This window comes from Pristiophorus japonicus, chromosome 17, assembly GCF_044704955.1.
Source record: "Pristiophorus japonicus isolate sPriJap1 chromosome 17, sPriJap1.hap1, whole genome shotgun sequence".
Lineage (NCBI taxonomy): Eukaryota > Metazoa > Chordata > Chondrichthyes > Pristiophoridae > Pristiophorus > Pristiophorus japonicus.
In genome coordinates, this window is record NC_091993.1 from 107658306 (window position 1) to 107681281 (window position 22976).

General features: G+C 43.2%; 1 protein-coding gene across 6 annotated transcripts in view; it reads right to left on the reverse strand.

The window, feature by feature from the left end:
- The window catches only part of LOC139227887 (C4b-binding protein alpha chain-like), a 67720-nt gene extending 46346 nt beyond the window's left edge, over window positions 1-21374 (reverse strand). For 5 of the 6 annotated variants that reach the window (XM_070859004.1, XM_070859003.1, XM_070859002.1 and 2 more), the window contains exons 1-5: window positions 21076-21374; window positions 13270-13461; window positions 9364-9460; window positions 7729-7802; window positions 1176-1355 (exon numbers count right to left, since the gene is read on the reverse strand). In XM_070859004.1, coding sequence (XP_070715105.1) covers window positions 1176-1355; window positions 7729-7802; window positions 9364-9460; window positions 13270-13461; window positions 21076-21139 — 607 coding nt within the window. In that variant the 5' untranslated portion in view covers window positions 21140-21374. The remainder of the gene's footprint in view (window positions 1-1175; window positions 1356-7728; window positions 7803-9363; window positions 9461-13269; window positions 13462-21075) is intronic. The other variant, XM_070859005.1, reaches the window with a different exon arrangement.
- Window positions 21375-22976: the final 1602 nt, after the last annotated feature.

Here is a 22976-nt window from a genome sequence, read left to right on the forward strand (position 1 = left end):
ATACTAAATGTAAAATAGCAACTTGGGATACACCAAATATAAACGAGAGCGCAGTCAGGCCAGCACATCTGCCTTCCTCCCACCCACCAAAGTAAGCCCGAGAAACCCAGGGCAACGTAAAAGGAGTAGATGGATCTCCACCCCTTTTTCCTGACCTCTGATCCTGCAGAACTGGAGAGCTGCTTGACCTCTGCCTATAGTAGATGCAGAATCTCCAGAAGTACTATCCCATTTTCCTGTGGGATTGCTGACTTGGTGCTATGATCTGTTCTCGGATCTTTGCCAACTTGGGGGCATGCTGAAGAACTAAAGTTGGACATTTTAATTGCATTATGTTTTAGCTTACTAGCACTTCAGTTTCAAGTATATTCTTGTTACTGTGCCAGAATTTCCAAAAAATATTCAGATAAATGTATGTCTTCACATGGCACCATATTTTAGGATTGGATCTACAATATTCCTAACTTAACTTATGCGAGACAAAATTTTACCACGTGTTGTGGCAAATAGTCACTCCGTTGATCAATAGGAATGACACTTATGGCACATTACAGAAGTATACTTTAAAAAAAATAACCCCAGATTGTTCTTAGTGGGACAAACACGCTCAGGATTTTAAACAACTTTGGATTAAAAACATTTGCTGCTGCTCTGCAAGATTATTCATCGTCACTCCCAAGCACAAGATCAATTACATAGAATGTACAGCACAGAAACATGCCACTTGGCCCAACTGGTCTATGCCGGTGTTTAAGCTCCACACAAACCTCCTCCCACCCTACTAACCCAATCGTGAAATACCCATGTATGCAACTCTACAGAATAGGTTAGGTTAGAAAAGTCATACAGGCTGAGTAGTGCTTAAGGAAGGGGAGGTCTAATCCTACAAGACTTTGGAAGGGAAGGCAAGAACACCAAATTTTAGGATGCACACTACATTAACAAATTAGGAACTGGAAGAGTTAAGCATTGCAGCTTGGAAGGTCTTGGAATGTCAGGAACTTGGATTTAAACAGATTTACAGGAGAACAACAACTATGGAGGAACAGCAAGTTTAGATGGTGCAGGAAAACCCTTCCTTCCTGGAAAACTTTAAACTCATTAAACATTTTTAGCTTTCCAACTTAAGCTGAAAAAGGGCAATGAAAACTAATTCTAATCCTGTATTTAAGTACCTTTGCATGTTGGTGGGCTCATGTCCCACTGTCCAGTTACTGTACAAGTAATGCTTCCTTTACCAATCAATGAATAGTTGTCAATACATGAATATTCTGCTTCCGTTCCATATTCCCAGTTGCTTGTACGGGTTGAAACTCTCCCGTTATCAATAGGTGGAGGATCATCACATTTGACAGCTGGGGATAAATGAAATTCCGTTACAGATCTGTTCGGTCAGAACAAAGCTTGATCTGCATGGATTCAAATGAGTCAAGCTCAGTAACACAGCACACCAGTAAACCAATGCACTGCAGCACAATATAAAACACAGGCATTCTTCTCCCCTTTCTCCTCTGTACATATAAACAATGAAGGACAGGTAAAGAGACACTGGTTCACTCAGCCTGTCCCACACAATTCCGATACCAATATGTACACTCTCCACCCCACCCAAAACCATATGGTTTCCTGGGAGGCGCGAAAAGCCAGAGGAAACAAATCTGGGAAATTCCTCTCAGACTTATCTCGGCGATCAAAACTAGTCCAGGAGATCACTCTGGCCCTGAATTCCCTGAGGTACCTACATTTTGTAAGAAGCGATCTCCGCCCCAACCAGAAACAGGTCCAGCTCTTGCTTGAAGGAATTCAATGAAACAATGTCCACCGCACAAGACGGCAGCCTGTTCCAGAGGTCCATTATTCTAAGTGAAGAACCACCTCCTGGCATCTGTACTCCCACCTCAGCAACAAAACTCCATAGCAAAGACCCGATCACAGCTGGACAGTGTTTTTCTGGCAGCAGCAGTGGGAGAGGGGGGCGGTGAAGAGGGAAAAAAAAAAAAGTTTGTTCGCAGGATATGGGCAATGCTGGCACGGTCACATTTATTGCCAATCTCCATTTGCCCCGAGGTGGTGGTTGGCAGGTATAATTCTGAACTGCTGCAGTCCTTGGAGTAATAGTGCTCCCACAATGAGATTAGGAAAGGAATGCTAGGATTTTCACCCAGCATGGAGGAAGAAACGTCAACATAGCCAAGTCACGATGGCATGCAACTTAAGAGGGGGACTTGTTGCCTTGATGTTTCTGCTCTTGTCCTTCCTGGTTTGAGAGGTTGCAGTGTCATGAATAGGGTCAGACTGCAGGTGACTGGGAACATGGTGGTTGGAGCACAAGAACCTTTTAATAAGAAGCAGATTATTGATGGAGAATCAAAGTACCAGGAATTTTACCAACTTTAAATTAAGAAAACTAAGATATGTTCAGGAAGTTTATTCAGCTCCACCCCCAGGCACAAGATTAAGTGGGAATTTAGGATCAACACTGGCTAGGAGCAGGTTAGTTGCCTGGCTCACGGAGAATGACAAATCAAAATATGAAGTAGTAATTAAAAGTCTAAGAATTGTCCCGGTTTGGCAGACAGGTGAGAAAGGAAGGTGAGAAAACACACTAAGGATTTCCTCTGTATTCTTTGCGCAACAAAATTGTAAAACAAATTATATATAGCTTAAGACTTGGTTACAAACAGAGGACTCTTCTCCATCAAGTGAATTAAAATGCTTTGTTTGATCAAAAAGATTAGCCTTCAACTTGCTCCGAGCACCTGTTCCTTTCTGCCCCTTGTCCTTTCCCTCCGACTCCTAGCACCTCCTATCCTGAACACCTGTGTTTTCCTTCCCTCACCACCTCCCTCCGACTGCATCACTCCCCAACCAGTACCCCAGTGTCCAGCAGAAAATATGACTGATGATCTATGTGTCAGCTATGACCTGCAGCCCAAAAGGCATCCATGACTCAGTGGCCTACCAATCTGTGCAGAACACTACTCACCTTTCCCTTTCCAATCCTCTGCCTAACCATTCCTTTCTAGCTCTTGGCATTGCCATTTCCCTTCTGCTGCTTTCCACCGCAAACACCTGTTGCCTTAATGCACCCTCCACCTGTCACCCTCCTTTTGCCACCAGAAAAAAAAGTTGCTTTCGACCTGGACAGAGCAGTAGTCGAGAAATAATAGGAACACGTAACAAAGGTGATACAATAATCGCAGGGACTTTAATCTTCATATGGACTGGGCAAATAAAATAGGCAAGTCTGGAGGACGAGTTCAAGGAATACATTTGTGACAGTTTCTCAGAATAAGACGTTGTGGAACCAATCAGGGAGCAGGCTATTTTAGATCTTGTATTGTGTAAAGAAACAGAGTTAATTAGTAATCACACAGTGAAGGATCCAATGGGGAAGAGTGATCATATGTTGAATTTCACACTGGGTTTCAGTGTGACACTTAAATCCAAAACTTTAGCCTTATACATAAATTAAGCCAATTAAATGAAGGTACGAGGAGCGAGTTAGCCAAGGAGATTGGGAAATATTAAAAAGGCATTACAGTAGATAAGCACTGCAAACAAAAATGTTCCAAAATTCTAAACGAATATACATTCCATGGAGAAATAGAAACTCCACAGGAAAAGTGATCCATCCGTGGTTAACTTAAGTTAAGGATAGTATTTGATTAAAAGAGGTTTGCATTGACGAATAGTAGTAAGCCTGAAGATTGGGAGAATTTTAGAAACCAGCAGAGGATGACCAAAAAATAGATTTTTTTTTTAAAAAAAGGGAGAAAATGGAATGAAAGTAAACTAGCAAATTTAAAAACAAAAATTGCAAGAGCTTCTACAAATATGTAAAAAGGAGAGTAGCAAAAGTAAGCATTGGACCCTGAGACGGGAGAAATGATAAATGGGGATTGTGGAAATGTCAGAATTTAAACAAATATTTTGTACCCGTCTTTACAGTAGAAAACACAACAAAGCATATCAAAAATAGCAGGGATCCAAGGAGCTGATGACAGTGAGGAACTTAAAATATTATAAGTAGAGAAGAAGTACTTGAGAAACTAATGGGACTAAAAACCAACAAATCTCCTGGACCTGATAGCCTTCATCCTAGGGTTTTAAAGGAGGTGGCTATTGGCTGTGATCTTCCAAAACTCCCTAGATTCTAGACGGCCTCATTCAAGAAAGGAAAATTTATTAGTGTTGTTTGAGGATGTAATTAGCAGGGTAAATAAAGGGGAATCAGTGGATGTAGTACACTTTTGATTTCCAAAAGACATTAAGGTATCACATAAAATGTTGTTCAGCGAGATAAGGGCTCATGGGGTGCAGGGTAATAGATGAACAGGGATAAAGAATTGGTTAACAGAGAAAAAACAGAGTAAGAATAAACAGGTCATTTTCAGATTAGCAGGTTGTAACTAGTGGGGTGCCACAAGGATCAGCACTGTGGCCTCAGATATTTATAATCTATATTAATGACTTCGATGAAGGGACCGAGTGTAATGTATCCAAGTTTGCTGACCAAAGAAAGCTAGGTGTGGAGGGCGCACACAAAAAAGAGACTCGCATTTATATAGTGTCTTTAACGTCCAGTCACTCTTATATTGTGGGAAACGCAGCAGGCAATTAGCACACAGCAACTCTGAAACAGCAATGTGATAATGACCAGATAATCTGCATTTGTTATGTTGATTGAGGGATAAATATTGGCCAGGACACCGGGGATAACTCCACTGATCTTCTTTGAAATAGTACCATGGGATCTTTTACATCCACCTGAGCGCGCAGACAGGGCCTCGGTTTCACGTCTCATCCAAAGAGACGGCAGCTCCGACAGCACAGCACTCCCTCAGCACAGCAATGTCAGCCTACATTTATGTGCTCAAGTCCCTGGGGTGGGATTTGAATTCTCAACCTTCTGATTTGGAGGCGATTGTACTGCCCACTGAGCCACACTGTTGTGTTGTCCCATTGAAACATACAAGATTCTGAGGGATATTGACAGAGTAGATACTGAGAGGTTGTTTCCCCTGGCTGGAAAATCTAGAATAGGAGGCATAGTCTCAGGATAAGAGGTTGGCCATTTAAGACTGAGATAAGGAGGAATTTCTTCACTCAGAGGGTTGTGAATCTTGAGTGAAATGTGATCTCATCCACTTAAATAACAGGGTACTTTCTAAATGCTGAAAAGCTAGAAGCAGCGGAGGTCCAGAGAGATTTGGGGGGCCGTGTAAATAGATTAAAATGTCCTGAATAGGTACAGAAAATAATCAAAAGACTGATGGAATGTGTTGTATATGAATAAAGAGTCTAACTGGATACTGTGAGCTCAAAGTAAAGTGTGGCCTTAGTCTTTTATTGCAGTTCTCCAGAGTGCCCTCCAGTCTGTGAGACCTCCTTAAGTACCTGCGCTCCCAAGGGATTGTGGGATCCCTTGGGACTCCAGGGAGTAAGCCCTCTGGTGGCTACACAAGGAATACACAGGTTTACATATATAACATGCTGGCCTTTTTATCGAGGGGACTAGAGTACAAGGGGGTAGAAGTTTACGCTGCAGCTGAACAGGGCCCTGGTTAGACCACACCTGGAGCACTGTGAGCAGTTCTGGGCACCACACCTTGGGGAGGATGTACTGGCCTTGGAGGGAGTGCAGTGCAGGTTTACCAGAATAATACCCGGACTCCAAGGGTAAAGTTACGAGGCGAGATTACACAAATTAGGGTTGTGTCCCCTGGAATTTAGACAGTTAGGGGGTACTGAAGGAATGATCAGCCATGATCTTATTGAACAGCAGAGCAGACTCGAGGAACCAAATGGCCTACTTCTGCTCCTAATCGTTATGTTCCTGCCTGTGTCCTGCTGCTCAAAAAGGCATCCACAACATACCAGTCTGCAATACTGGCACCACAAAACCCACCAGCACCACAAAATACTACCTTTCCTGGCATGCAATCTACCACATAAGAACATAAGAAATAGGAGGAGTAGGCCATACGGCCCCTCGAGCCTGTTCGCCATTCAATATCATGGCTGATCTGATCATGGACTCAGCTCCACTTCCCTGCCTGCTCCCCATAATCCCTTATCCCCGTATCGTTTAAGAAACTGTCTATTTTTGTCTTAAATGTATTCAATGTCCCAGCTTCCACATCTCGGACGCAGCGAATTCCACAGATTTACAACCCTCAGAAAAAATTCCTCCTCCTCATCATCTCTGAATAAGGGGCCGCTCATTTAAAACTAAGAATATGCCCCCTAGTTCTAGTCTCCCCTATCAGTGGAAACATCCTCTGCATCCACCTTGTTAAGCCCTCTCAAAATCTTATACATTTTGATACAATCACTGCACATTCTTCTGAATTCCAGTGAGTAGAGGCCCAACCTCCTCAACCTTTCCTCATAAGTCAACACTCTCATCTCTGGAATCAACCTAGTGAACCTTCTCTGAACTGCCTCCATAGCAAGTATATCCTTTCATAAATATGGAAACCAAAACTGCACGCGGTATTCCAGGTGTGGCCTCACCAATACCCTGTATAACTGTAGCAGGACTTCCCTGCTTTTATACTCCATCCCCTTTGCAATAAAGGCCAAGATTCCATTGGCCTTCCTGATCATTTGCTGTACCTGCATACTAATTTTGTGTTTCATGCACAAGTACCCCCAGGTCCCGCTGAACTACAGCACTTTGCAATTTTTCTCCATTTAAATAATAACTTGCTCTTTGATTTTTTTCTGCCAAAATGCATGACCTCACACTTACCAACATTATACTCCATCTGCTAAATTTTTGCCCACTCACTTAGCCTGTGTCTGTCTTTTTGCAGATTTTGTGCATCCTCCTCACACATTGCTTTTCCTCCCATCTTTGTATAGTCAGCAAACTTGGCTATGTTATGCTCGGTCCCTTCTTCCAAGTCGTTCATATAGATTGTAAATAGTTGGGGTCCCAGCACTGATCCCTGTGGCGCCCCACGAGTTACTGATTGCCAACTCGAGAATTAACCATTTATCCTGACTCTGTTTTCTGTTAGTTAGCCAATCCTCTATCTATGCTAATATATTACCCCCGACCCAAGGAACTTTCATCTTGTGCAGTAACCTTTTATGTGGCACCTTGTCAAATGGCTTCTGGAAGTCCAAATCCACCCTGTTCATCACATCCTCAAAGAATTCCAGCAATTTGTCAAACATGACTTCTCCTTCATAAATCCATGATGACTCTGCCTGACCAAATTATGCTTTTCCAAATGTCCTGCTGCTGCTTCTTTAATAATGGACAGCAACATTTTCCCAATCACAGATGTTAGGCTAACGGGTCTATAGTTTTCTGCTTTTTGCCCTTTTTTAAAAAAAAAATAGGGGCAGTACATTTGCAGTTTTCCAATCTGCTGGGACTCCCCCGAATCCAGGGAATTTTGGTAAATTACAACCAATGCATCCACTATCACTGCTGCTACTTTTTTTTTTAAGACCCTAGAATGCAAGCCATCAGGTCACATCCCATTGAAAAGGACACAAGAGCAAAGAAAGACAAGAAAATAACACTTGAGGGAAAAGAGAAATAAAAATAAAAGGGACCACAAAAGCAAGAGTCAGAAGAGAGGTGAAATAAGTTACAATAAAGATACAGTAAGAGAATGTGGAGTACCCCATAGAAAATCCCCCACAGAACTGTAATATTGATACTGCACCAAAAAGAGTCAAAAACCTGAACATAGAACCTTTACTTACTTTCACATGTTGGGACCTGGCCATCCCACCCATCAGCTTTACACAACAGGTAGGATCGACCAACTAAGTGGTACCTAAAAAGAAAAAAAGTCAAAACATCACACATCACACAGCAAGTTTAAAGTTAAATGGGAATGGTACTGCAAAGTGATCAGAGAAGAGGTTTAAGAATTATAATGCATAAATATCTGAAATAATCAATGCAGTATTTTGATACAGTAAAGAGCATAAAAGATACTGGGCTATATTACCAGGTGGACAGATAAAAAATCAGAAGGTTGCATTATTGCTGTACAAGGTACTGGTCAAAGCATGGTGTATAAATTTTGTCAGACTCAAAGGAAGGATATTGGTGCCACTTGGACATGGAGCTGGCTCAGTATCAATAGAGCATTTGGTGAACTTATGATGAATCCTATGATTGATTAGAAATTAAATGTCTTCGCTTCATAACCATTTTAAGGGAGCCAGGTGACAGGCCACTCAACTCAGCGGTCAGTAGATGGAAGTTCACAGCACAAACTACCCATAATTTAACACTAATTAGACAACCAACTTACTTGTGGTAATAAACCCACAAAACTGCCGATAGTTCGGCATTGAATTTGAAGCCCAACTCAGAGGCAAGGTGGACAGTGGTCATCAGAAATGCAGAGATCACTTTCTTTAGTTGGGATTAAGGTATATTACTGCACCAGACTGGAGGTACTGAAACCTCCTTAATCACAAAATGAAAAACACGAGCTGTAAACTGCGACATGTGTTCACACGTGCCCAAAGAGACCCTACAAGTTCTGGGTTTCGGCGCGCAAAGCGCTCGAGTCGAAACCCAGCACTTGCAAACTGTCAAAATGTCTTGACAGATCCAATGCATATGAAGGTAATGGGCCTTCGCAGGCAGAGATTTGGGCTATTTGCCCAACTCTTGCCAACATAAACCTGCTTTTACCAGCATAAGAGTTTTAAAAGATAGAAAAATTAAATTTTATCACTAATTTTTCTATTAAAAACCCAGTCCATTATGGCAAGTTTATTCTTAACCCTATTAAAACATTTAAAAAAAAATAATTTTGTTCCTAACATTTAATTTCTATTTCAATTAATTTGAAGTATGTGAGAGTTTTTTTTTTTTAAAGTTGTGGTGTTTGTGTTTTGGTGGGTATTCTCATTGATTGTATGAGCTCCCATTACTAACAGAACTCACTATCATCAATGAGAATGTTACATTGTGAATGGTGGTCCAGGCCCATGTGATCTCAGGCTACGTTCCTGGGATGCCTGGGCTTCTGCGCTGAGCTGTGCATCTAGGCCTTGGACCGCCAGGAAATTTCATACATTTTTTGGTCGGAGGTATCTGCCCGCAGGAAGCCCCTGACCGCAATTTGTGGCCCAATCTTTCACTAGAATCATCTGTCCCTCATTCAGGAATCTGTGGATCTAATACTCAACCCAAGTTACAATAAAAAAATAACTTGTTTCAAAAGCAGAACAAGTGGTCACCTTCTTGGGCTGATGTTAAGGTGCATTGTTATAGCAGCATGGAAATACTGTAACTGCACCTTAATTAAATTAAAGGACCATTCGTCGCCAAAAGCAAACAAACTTCTTTCAGCCATTTGTGTACTGAATACTCACCCTGGATTACAAACAAAGATAGCTTTATTTCCAAAAGTAGTAGCAGCTGCCTCATAATTCCCATTTAGAAGCTCCCCTGGATTCCCGCAGTCACTTGCTACGAAGAAAAAAATGGGAAAAGGTAAAGATGTTACAAATCTCCAATCGGCCTTTCCAACGCAATCCACAGAAATGTAACATAATAAACTGGCACACAATTTTCCAGAATATCTGGTTGCCCCAATTATAAAGTTTATTTTCAAAGTTTTAAGCTCACTCCTGAGGGTAAAACATCTCACAATGGCAGGGCTCTGTTTTAGAGTGCATTTCACGACCACCGGATTTCTCAAAGCACTTTACAGCCAAAGTACTTTGAGTGTAGTCACTGTTGCAATGTGAGAAACGTGGTAGCCAATTTGCGCACAGCAAGCTCCCAAAAACAATACGACAAAATGATCAGATAATCTGTTTTGTTACCTCGATTGAGGAATAAATATTGGCCAGAACACCAGGAATAATGCCCCTGCTCTTCTTCGCCTCTGCTCTTTACGTCCACCTGAAAGAGCAGACGTCGGGTTAACGTCTCAACCTCCAACAGTGCAGCATTCCCTCAGCACTGCACTGGAAAGTCAGTTGGTGCTCAAGGCCCTGGAGTGGTACTTGAACCCACAACCTTCTGACTCAAGAGGGGAGTGTAGGTATAGGGATATTTTTTTAGCAGCCATCATAACTGGAGGGGCCCAGCTCTGGTGTAATACAAGTTATGGATTTAATTTCTTTAAAACCGTTCTCTGGTATGTTTTCACTAATAAGTATAGCTGGAAGACAAGCAGAATTTCAGTAACCTTTCCAACAGATTTGGGGAGAACTGGGTACATAAGAAAATAAGAATTAGGAACAGGAGTAGGCCATCTAGCCCCTCGAGCCTGCTCCGCCATTCAATAAGATCATGGCTGATCTGGTCGTGGACTCGGCTCCACTTACCCGCCCTCTCCCCGTAACCCTTAATTCCCTTATTGGTTAAAAATCTATCTATCTTTGACTTGAAAACATTCAATGAGCTAGCCTCAACTGCTGCCTTGGGCAGATAATTCCACAGATTCACAACCCTCTGGAGAAGAAATTCCCTCTCAACTCGGTTTTAAATTGGCTCCTCCGTATTTTGAGGCTGTGCCCCCTACCAATGGAAACAACCTCTCTGCCTCTATCTTGTCTATCCCTTTCATGATTTTAAATGTTTCTATAAGATCACCCCTCATCCTTCTGAACTCCAACGAGTAAAGACCCAGTCGACTCAATCTATCATCATAAGGTAACCCCCTCATTTCTGGAATCAGCCTAGAGAATTGTCTCTGTACCCCATCCAAAGCTAGTATATTCTTCCTTAAGTAAGGTGACCAAAACTGCACGCAGTACTCCAGGTGTGGCCTTACCAATACCTTATACAGTTGCAGCAAGACCACCCTGCTTTTGTACTCCATCCCTTTCGCAATGAAGGCCAACATTCCATTCGCCTTCCTGATTACCTGCTGCACCTGCAAACTAACCTTCATGCACAAGGACCCCCAGGTCCCTCTGCACCACAGCATGTTGTAATTTCTCCCCATTCAAATAATATTCCCTTTTACTGTTTCTCTCTCCCCCTCCTCCGCCCTCCTCCCCCCTCCCCCAAGGTGGATAACTTCACACTTTCCAACATTGTATTCCATCTGACAAACCTTAGCCCATTCGCTTAACCTAGCCAAATCTCCTTGCAGCCTCCGAGTCCTCTACACAACCCGCTTTCCCACTAATCTTAGCGTCATCTGAAAATTTTGTTGCACTACACTCTGTGCCCTCTTCCAGGTCATCTATGTATATTGTAAACAGTTGTGGTCCCAGCACTGATCCCTGTGGCATACCACTAACCACTGATTTCCAACCGGAAAAGGACCCATTTATCCTGACTCTCTGCTTTCTGTTAGCCAGCCAATTCTCTATCCATGCTGATACATTTCCTCTGACTCCACGTACCTTTATCTTCTGCAGTAACCTTTTGTGTGGCACCTTATCGAATGCCTTTTGGAAATCTAAATACACCACATCCATCGATACACCTCTATCCATCATGCTCGTCATATCCTCAAAGAATTCCAGTAAATTAGTTAAACATGATTTCCCTTTCATGAATCCATGCTGCGTCTGCTTGATTGCACTATTCCCATCTAGATGTCCCGCTATTTCTTCATTAATGATAGTTTCAAGCATTTTCCCCACTACAGATGTTAAACTAACCAGCCTATAGTTACCTGCCTTTTGCCTGCCCCCTTTTTTTAAATAGAGGCGTTACATTAGCTGCTTTCCAATCCGCTGGTACCTCCCCAGAGTCCAGAAAATTTTGGTAGATTATAACGAATGCATCTGCTATAACTTCCGCCATCTCTTTTAATACCCTGGGATGCATTTCATCAGGACCAGGGGACTTGTCTACATTCAGTCCCATTAGCCTGTCCAGCACTACCTCCCTAGTGATCGTCTCAAGGTCCTCCCTTCCCACATTCCTGTGGCCTGCAAATTTTGGCATGGTTTTTGTGTCTTCCACTGTGAAGACGGAAGCAAAATAATTGTTTAAGGTCTCAGCCATTTCCACATTTCCTATTATTAAATCCTCCTTTTCATCTTCTAAGGACCAACATTTACTTTAGTCACTCTTTTCCATTTTATATATCTGTAAAAGCTTTTACTATCTGTTTTTATGTTTTGCGCAAGTTTACCTTCGTAATCTATCTTCACTTTATTGCTTTTTTAGTCATTCTTTGCTGTTGCTTAAAATTTTCCCAATCCTCTAGTTTCCCACTAACCTTGGCCACCTTATACACATTGGTCTTTGATTTGATACTTTCCTTTATTTCCTTGGTTATCCCTTCTCTTGCCACCCTTCTTTTTCACTGGAATATATTTTTGTTGCGCACTATGAAAGAGCTCCTTGAAAGTCCTCCACTGTTCCTCAATTGTGCCACCGTTTAGTCCTTGTTTCCAGTCTACTTTAGCCAACTCTGCCCTCATCCCACTGTCGTCCCCTTTGTTTAAGCATAGTATGCTCGTTTCTGACACAACTTCCTCATCCTCAATCTGTATTACAAATTCAACCATATTGTGATCACTCATTACGAGAGGATCTTTTACGAGGAGATCGTTTATTTTTCCTGTCTCATTACACAGGACCAGATCCAAGATGGCTTGCTCCCTTGTAGGTTCTGTTACATACTGTTCTACGAAACAATCCCGTATGCATTCTATGAATTCCTCCTCCAGGCTACACCATGCGATTTGATTTGATCAATCGATATGTAGGTTAAAATCCCCCATGACTACTGCCGTTCCTTTTTCACATGCCTCCATTATTCCCTTGATTATTGCCTGCCCCACCATGAAGTTATTATTTGGGGGCCTATAAACTACGCCCACCAATGACTTTTTCCCCTTACTATCTCTAATCTCCACCCACAATGATTCAACATTTTGTTCATTGGAGCCAATATCATCCCTCACAACTGCCCTGATATCATCTTTTATTAACAGAGCTACCCCACCTCCTTTCCCTTCTTGCCTATCTTTCTGAATCGTCAGATACCCCTGTATGTTTAATTCCCAGTCTTGGCCACCTTGCAACCATGTTTCTGTAATGGCCACCAAATCACACCCATTTGTAATGATTTGTGCCGTCAACTCATTTACTTTATTTCGAATGCTGTGTGCATTTAGGTAGAGTGCTTTCATCCTAATTTTTAAACCATGATTTTTAGTTTTTACCTTAGGGTACATGCAAGAACAAACATTTGGACAAAGAATTAAAAAACTACTCATCCATAGAACCTTTTTCTGGAAAGAACAGAAGAGGGAACCAACATGGGGAGGGGAGAAGAATAAATTACTCAGATTGCTTACGTTCACATATGGCCTTTAATGGTGTCCATTCTGAATCTTGGCTACAGGTAACAAACATTGAACTTCCTTGCTTGAATGTGTAACCCTCATAACATTTGTACCGGAGCCTAGTACCCACGGGAAATGATTTGCCAGAAATAAATTCATCAGTTGGTGAACCATTTTCCAATTGTTGAGGAGAGCCACAATCACCTTAAAAAAAAAAAATCAGTTTCAACTTTCACTAACCACTCTTCCTTTTCAACCACATTCGAGACCAATTGGTACATTAAGTTCATACTTGGAAGATATCCCCCTTAATCTAAAATTTGTTTTCCTTTCATCTAGCTCTTTTGGCATCTTCTTGTATTGCTTGCAATTCTTTGATTTGTTCGCCCATTTCAAATCCACTAACTTTTTGCTTTAGCTTGGCCTTTCCTAATCCTAGCAAGGATTCCCTCCTATAGAATCGTGATGGTCTAAATCTGACAGATGCAAAGATGAAATTAAACATGAAGCACGAATAGGGAGGTAGATCATATATAGTACATGGTGCCAAGTCACAAAAGATCCAATGGATACTACCGTCAGATGGGAGGTAATCGGCAGCACAGTGCCTAGAGTTAGACAGCAGCAGAGGATGAAAGACAATGGTTAGTTTACTGGATGATTCCTAGGATCTCACAGCAATAAAGTGTGGGATCCCAAGACATAGCAGCAATGGATAGGATGCAAGGATGCAGCACTGCACAAGAGGTACCATTGTATTTTAGCACTGGAGATGGAGTGCCCTGGAATCTTTATTGGGAAGGGTTTGCAAGCACAGACAAATGTGGGATTCTGACAATATTGATGGGACTAGGCCATGGTAGGATTGAGGACTGACCTAAAGAATGCAGCTTTTCCAGTTCCATCCCAGCCAGTTACTAGCCATTTGGCAGCTTGCCCACACCCTTGTTATAAAATTGCTGAGACCTGAATAGCCCATAGCCAGTTACCCATGTTAAATGTTCTGGGGGGGGGGGGCAGCAGGAGTTGAGCAGACACAGCAGCTGGAAACACATTGTGGAATAACTGGGAGCAAATCCTAAATGGAACCTTACCCATTGTATAATTTTTTTTTTTTTTTAATTAAAAGTGGGACAGGGAAGAACCAGGAGCAGAATAATTTATAATTGCACATGCTGGAAATTTTATAGGAGTGGAGGCAATGAGGTCCAAGAGCAGATGCAGAAAGATGGTCCAAATGGCACCAAAATCAAACATCGAGAAAGAAGATTTAAAAATGAGAAGTTAAAGAGCAGGGAGGGAGGCCTGCAGAGAGATTAAATTAAAACAAAAAGTTTGAAGAAATAACTATGGTAGCTGTGCTGGAAAAGGTGTTCTACTGTTAGATGGAGACTGTTGTTCTACCTGTTGTACAACTGGACCTGCCACCATGACAACCTATATCTGCTCACAAGTGAAACCCTATCCAGGTGTCACCTAGAGGCAGGCAAACAATAATGCTTGCCTAATTGTGGACATCTGAACAGAAAACATGATTTGCTAATCACAACTACATATACAAATGATAATATTTATATAGTTAAATAGAAAAATTTACAGAGTTTTGGGGGCACGTGTGAATATTGAGATGCACATATAGTGCTCGCACATATGGGTCATATTATAAATAACAGTATGTGTCAAACAGCAGTCAGTCATAAGCGGTCCCTCAAAACGAAGATCACGCTTCCATGCCAAAAAAGGACGAGTTCACAGGTGTTTCAATGGAGGACCCGAAAAACATCCTGAAGGGTGGAAGATGCCTGTGCGTGGATTTTTTTTAAAAAAACGTGTGGTGGCCGTTGCACACCAGCCACCTAATGCGCACACATCAGTGTGAGCTGGCCCGTGCTACACTTGGGCCCCTGATCACATCCCTCCAGTCTCTCGCTGCTCCTGCTATATCTGCCCACGCTCCAATCATCGACCTGGCATTTGATCCTAACCCTAACCCTCTTCGCTGCTGTTGTCCTCCTGCACCAGCTTGCGCTGCTCCCTGGTGTAGTATGCCTCCACTCCGCTTCTTTTATGGCCCCGACCTGCCGCTGGTGTTCTCACGCAGGTTGGGGCAGCGTGGAGTAGCAGAGCATACAAAAGTTCTAGAGACATATCATCCTAACACCTCAAATCATAACAGCAGTGAACTCACCACACACAGTACGCTCATGACAGCACTTGGGCTCAACAGCACTTCAGGGGAGAATGGTGGCATAAGATCTATGGATTCTACAGGATATTGCAAACTCACGGTGGTCAAAGTCACATAAATTGACTAATCTCAATATAAATTAATCCAAAATTCCTCAGAAGTGAAAGTCAAAAAACCTGAAACATGAGTGGTCTACAAGTGAGGCAAGGAGGTTTCGCTGCCAATATGCCTAGCAGATTACATCTATCTCATACGATCAGAAGGGATGACAGTGAGGATGCCAAATCAACTGACACACTGCTGGAAACAAAGTGATCAAAACTGTCAATATGCTGCAATCCTTACCTCCACAAGATCCTACAAATCCACTGGGAGGATAGACGCATCAACGTCAGTGTTCTCGATCAGGCCAACATCCCCAGCATCGAAGCACTGATCACACTCGACCAGCTCCGTTGGGCGGGTCACATCATCTGCATGCCCGACACGAGACTCCCAAAGCAAGCACTCTACTCAGAACTCCTACTCGGCAAGCAAGCCCCAGGTGGGCTGAGGAAATGTTTCAAGGACACCCTCAAAGCCTCCTTGATAAAGTGCAACATCCCCACCGGCACCTGGGAATCCCTGGCCCAAGACCACCCAAAGTGGAGGAAGAGCATCTGGGAGGGCGTTGAGCACCTCAAGTCTCATCGTCAAGAGACCAAGCGCAGACAGCGGAAGGAGCACGTGGCAAACAAGGCTCCCCACCCACCCTTTCCTTCAACCACGGTCTGTCCCACCGGTGACAGAGATTGTAATACCTGTATTGGACTGTACAGTCACCCGAGAACTCACTTTTAGAGTGGAAGCTATGAGGCCTCGATTTCAAAAGACTGCCAATGATGTTGCAGTGATCAAGATTACACATTACTGGAACAGATTCAAATCTGAAATTGCTGAAAATGGCAAAACAGCCTTACAAAAGAAATGCCAGACCAATTTGCAGTGTGCTTTAATATTTGAGATGAGCACTGCATACAGAATGGTCATATACACAAGAGATTAATACCACTCTAGGGGACAAGAGATGAAGTGCAAAATTCACTCAAACCTAATTCAAACCCACTGTCTTCTACCAACCACTGGCAAAGTGACTTAATGACTTCAAACAAAGGACATAGCAACATGCGATTTAAATAGTTTATATAAAAATGAGTTCAGTCATGTAACTGGCTTATTCAGTCAAATGGCAAGAGCAGTTAAAATTAAAATTCCACAAGTCCTACACAGAATCTGTTCCCTCTAATAACTAGCATCACACAACAAGTGAGATACCGTGTTAGTCAATGAGCAAGCTAGCAGTAACTGGAACCTCAGATCCAAAAGGCTCACATCACACGATAAATAACAAACTGCCTACCCTAGTGGTACCCGTACCTTAGTACAAAAACCCAGAACAATGTTATCATTGACTTTGTAGAACGAGTACTGAGACAGTTGGACTTTGTAACTGATGTAGACTTTTTTTTATATTGCAGTCAATAAAGTGCTGATTAAAAATTGTTTTTCTTTCAGGAAGGAGCAGTATACAGTGTTGCAACTTGTATCCACGACCAAATACAGAAAGTCCCTTAGAATGCGATTCACGGCTACAAGTAGTTAAATAGCTCACCAATAACCAGCTCGGAAGTGGTCTCTTGACTTGTTACCCCGCTGACATTACTAACAACCCCTACACTGTGTGCATTGCAGGGCTGGTGTATCGCAACCGGGCTGCAGCAGTAAAACCCTGTGCTTCCGGTCGCCTGTCAGTTTAATTCTCTGGACCGCTCCCACTCTGACCTCCCTATCCTGGCCTCCTACATAGATATTGCCAACTCTCACTAATCTATCGGGGGTGACGCGATTTCCGAGTGAAACAAAGCTTCATGATTTCACAATGGAACTCCGAAATCTCGGGGGTTCTTGGGGAGTCGTGCCAAATGTCTGAGGACAGCAATTCACCGATTTGCGCATGACCAGCGTGGATCATAAACTAGGGCCAGAACAAGGGATTCAAATTCCTGGGGCATTGGAACCGGTTCTGGGGGAGGTGGGACCAGTACAAACCGGACGGTCTGCACCTGGGCAGGACCGGAACCAATGTCCTAGGGGGAGTGTTTGCTAGTGCTGTTGGGGAGGATTTAAACTGATATGGCAGGGGGATGGGAACCAATGCAGGGAGACAGAGGGAAACAAAAAGGAGACAAAAGCAAAAGACAGAAAGGAGATGAGGAAAAGTGGAGGGCAGAGAAACCCAAGGCAAAGAACAAAAAGGGCCACTGTACAGCAAAATTCTAAAAGGACAAAGGGTGTTAAAAGAACAAGCCTGAAGGCTTTGTGTCTTAATGCAAGGAGTATCCGCAATAAAGTGGATGAATTAACTGTGCAAATAGATGTTAACAAATATGATGTGATTGGGATTACGGAGACGTGGCTCCAGGATGATCAGGGCTGGGAACTCAACATCCAGGGGTATTCAACATTCAGGAAAGATAGAATAAAAGGAAAAGGAGGTGGGGTAGCATTGCTGGTTAAGGAGCAAATTAAGGCAATAGTTCGGAAGGACATTAGCTTGGATGATGTGGAATCTATATGGGTAGAGCTGCAGAATACCAAAGGACAAAAAACATTAGTGGGAGTTGTGTACAGACCTCCCAACAGTAGTAGTGATGTTGGGGAGGGCATCAAACATGAAATTAGGGGTGAGTGCAATAAAGGTGCAGCAGTTATAATGGGTGACTTTAATATGCACATAGATTGGGTTAACCAAACTGGAAGCAATACGGTAGAGGAGGATTTCCTGGAGTGCATAAGGGATGGTTTTTTTAGACCAATATGTCGAGGAACCAACTAGGGAGGAGGCCATCTTAGACTGGGTGTTGTGTAATGAGAGAGGATTAATTAGCAATCTCGTTGTGCGAGGCCCCTTGGGGAAGAGTGACCATAATATGGTGGAATTCTGCATTAGGATGGAGAATGAAACAGTTAATTCAGAGACCATGGTCCAGAACTTAAAGAAGGGTAACTTTGAAGGTATGAGGCGTGAATTGGCTAGGATAGATTGGCGAATGATACTGAAGGGGTTGACTGTGGATGGGCAATGGCAGACATTTAGAGACCGCATGGATGAACTACAACAATTGTACATTCCTGTCTGTCGTAAAAGTAAAAAAGGGAAGGTGGCTCAACCGTGGCTATCAAGGGAAATCAGGGATAGCATTAAAGCCAAGGAAGTGGCATACAAATTGGCCAGAAATAGCAGAGAACCCGGGGACTGGGAGAAATTTAGAACTCAGCAGAGGAGGACAAAGGGTTTGATTAGGGCAGGGAAAATGGAGTACGAGAAGAAGCTTGCAGGGAACATTAAGACGGATTGCAAAAGTTTCCATAGATATGTAAAGAGAAAAAGGTTAGTAAAGACAAACGCAGGTCCCCTGCAGTCAGAATCAGGGGAAGTCATAACGGGGAACAAAGAAATGGCGGACCAATTGAACAAGTACTTTGGTTCGGTATTCACTGAGGAGGACACAAACAACCTTCCGGATATAAAAGGGGTCGGAGGGTCTAGTAAGGAGGAGGAACTGAGGGAAATCCTTATTAGTCGGGAAATTGTGTTGGGGAAATTGATGGGATTGAAGGCCGATAAATCCCCAGGGCCTGATGGACTGCATCCCAGAGTACTTAAGGAGGTGGCCTTGGAAATAGTGGATGCATTGACAGTCATTTTCCAACATTCCATTGACTCTGGATCAGTTCCTATGGAGTGGAGGGTAGCCAATGTAACCCCACTTTTTAAAAAAAGGAGGGAGAGAGAAAACAGGGAATTACAGACCGGTCAGCCTGACATCGGTAGTGGGTAAAATGATGGAATCAATTATTAAGGATGTCATCGCAGTGCATTTGGAAAGAGGTGACATGATAGGTCCAAGTCAGCATGGATTTGTGAAAGGGAAATCATGCTTGACAAATCTTCTGGAATTTTTTGAGGATGTTTCCAGTAGAGTGGACAAGGGAGAACCAGTCGATGTGGAATATTTGGACTTTCAGAAGGCTTTCGACAAGGTCCCACACAAGAGATTAATGTGCAAAGTTAAAGCACATGGGATTGGGGGTAGTGTGCTGACATGGATTGAGAACTGGTTGTCAGACAGGAAGCAAAGAGTAGGAGTAAATGGGGACTTTTCAGAATGGCAGGCAGTGACTAGTGGGGTACCGCAAGGTTCTGTGCTGGGGCCCCAGCTGTTTACACTGTACATTAATGATTTAGACGAGGGGATTAAATGTAGTATCTCCAAATTTGCGGGTGACACTAAGTTGGGTGGCAGTGTGAGCTGCAAGGAGGATTCTATGAGGCTGCAGAGCGACTTGGATAGGTTAGGTGAGTGGGCAAATGCATGGCAGATGAAGTATAATGTGGATAAATGTGAGGTTATCCACTTTGGTGGTAAAAACAGAGAGACAGACTATTATCTGAATGGTGACAGATTAGGAAAAGGAGAGGTGCAACGAGACCTGGGTGTCATGGTACATCAGTCATTGAAGGTTGGCATGCAGGTACAGCAGGCGGTTAAGAAAGCAAATGGCATGTTGGCCTTCATAGCGAAGGGATTTGAGTACAAGGGCAGGGAGGTGTTGCTACAATTGTACAGGGCCTTGGTGAGGCCACACCTGGAGTATTGTGTACAGTTTTGGTCTCCTAACCTGAGGAAGGACATTCTTGCTATTGAGGGAGTGCAGCGAAGGTTCACCAGACTGATTCCCGGGATGGCGGGACTGACCTATCAAGAAAGACTGGATCAACTGGGCTTGTATTCACTGGAGTTCAGAAGAATGAGAGGGGACCTCATAGAAACGTTTAAAATTCTGACGGGGTTAGACAGGTTAGATGCAGGAAGAATGTTCCTAATGTTGGGGAAGTCCAGAACCAGGGGACACAGTCTAAGGATAAGGGGGAAGCCATTTAGGACTGAGATGAGGAGGAATTTCTTCACCCAGAGAGTGGTGAACCTGTGGAATTCTCTACCACAGAAAGTTGTTGAGGCCAATTCACTAAATATATTCAAAAAGGAGTTAGATGAAGTCCTTACTACTAGGGGAATCAAGGGGTATGGTGAGAAAGCAGGAATGGGGTACTGAAGCTGCATGTTCAGCCATGAACTCATTGAATGGCGGTGCAGGCTAGAAGGGCCGAATGGCCTACTCCTGCACCTATTTTCTATGTTTCTATGTTAATTACAAAAATGAACCGTCTTGTCTATCCCATTTATGAATAGAAATATTTAAATGAGTGACTAAGTTCAGTTAAAGATTCCGTTTTTAATTTTTGCCATCTCTTTTTGCCATGCACCGCAATCCCTTATTTCCTCCCCTCCACTTGCTTAAAACATGTTGCATCTCCATAACCTGTTCCAGCTGTGAGGATCATTGACCTGAAACGTTCACTCTGCTTCACTCTCCACAGATGCTGCCTGACCTGCTGAGTGCTTCCAGCATGTTCTGTTATTCCAGATCTCCAACATCCGCAGTATTTAGCCTTTGCTGTAAATCTGCCCCATCACTCGGCTAAAAACACGCCTGAAGCAGCAATAAAGAGCAGGAGCGCCGCTCACCCGTGACCCGGGCCACCGCGGCCGTGCAGATGACCATTAGAGCCAGGATCAGTCTCTCCGCCATTTCCCAATTCTCTCGACCTTTAATATTCGGGGAGATGTTTTTTCCTTCTCCAGCGGGTTCAGAAATCTGGAAAAAAAAACTCTAGAATGTTCCCCTGCCGAGAAGCGTTGGACTTCAATTGAGGTTTATTCTCCTTCGGCAGAAGCCGTCCGCCTATTGCTCACCCAGCTATCGCCGGTCTAACCCTGTTCAGGAAGGAAATCCACGCCCGTCTTCTGGGCCATGACCGCATACAGCGCATGCGCAACTCTTCCGCAGCCAGGGCAGGGCCGGTGACGCACCAGCGTGGGCTGCTAACCGCCATGCCTCGCGAATTGGCCCGAGCGCTGGTGCCGACGCATGCGGACTCCTTTCACTGTGCCATATTTACTGCAGGCACTTTGTAAAAAAAAGTTTGCTCAAGTTGTGAAGTGAACAATTTTTTTTTAATGACAGTCCTGAACGGACTTAACGGGGAAGCCCTAAATACAAACTTGAAATGATTAATGAAGACATTTTAGGAAAACACTTTTAATTTGTGCCAGGTTTTAAATTTATGACTTTTTGTCCAGGTGGAAACTGAAAAAGTTGTACAGAAGGAAAAGAAAGACTTGGATTGATACAGCGCCTTTCACAACCACCGGAGGTCTCAAAGCACTTTGCAGCCAATGAAGTACTTTTGTAGTGTAGTCACTGTTACAATATAGGAAATTAAAATTAATACAGCAATGAAAACAAAACGGGGAAGTAACTGTTCCAGCAGACCTACTGATTTAAAAAAAATTGTTCCTGGCATGTGGGCGTCACTGGCAAGGCCAGCATTTATTGCTCATCCCTAACTGCCCTTGAGAAGATGGTGGTAAGCCGTCTTCTTGAATCGCTGCAGTCATTGTGATGAAGTTTCTCCACAGCGCTATGAGGGAAGAAGTTTCAGGATTTTGAAGGAAGGACGATGAAGGAATGGCAACATAGTCAGGATGGTGTGTGACTGAGGATGGAAAGTGGTGGTTTTACCATGTACCTGTTGTCCTTGGCCTTCTACGTGGTAGAGGTCAGCGTTTGGGAGGTGCTGCTGAAGAAGATTTAGAGTTTGCGTTGCAACTCTGGTTGAAGGTGTGCGTGCCAGATTAATCACCTGATATTCTGTAATATATGATCACATGACTTCTACAAGCATTATTGCATTTACCTTATAAAGGTTGGGTCCCCTGTAGGTGTATATCTTTGCTCGTGGTTTTACTCAGCAACTGTTGTACCAGAAGATTGGAGCCACATGGGAATATGATGTTTTGGCGATAATGGAGACCTGTCTCAAAAAAGGGAAGGGAAGAAAGGAGATGGGATGGCAGTATCGATTAAGGAGAATATTACAATGCTGGAGCGAGGATGTCCTGGAAGGGGTCAAGGACAATCTATTTGGTTAGAGTTAAGAAACAACTGAGGTGCCATGTATCCTATATGCCACTAAGTGGTGGCAAAGATATATTGCAAATATGCAGGGAAATTACAGAGAGGTGCAAGACCTATAGAGTAGTGATAATGGGGGACTCCAATTATCTTAATATAGACTGGGATAGTAATAGTGTAAAGGACAGAGAGGGGGAAGAATTTCTGAAGTATGTTCAGGAGATCTTTCTTGATCAGTAGGTTTCCGGCCCAATGAGGAAGGAGGTATTGCTGGATCAGGTTCTGGGGAATAAGGTGGGTCAGGTGGATCAAGTTTCAGAAGGGGAACAATTAGGGAACAGTGATCATAGTATCTTAAGGTTTAGGTTGGCAATAGAAAAGGACAGAGAGCAATCTAAAGTTAAACTACTTAATTGGAAGAGAGCCAATTTCAGTGGATTGAGAACGGACC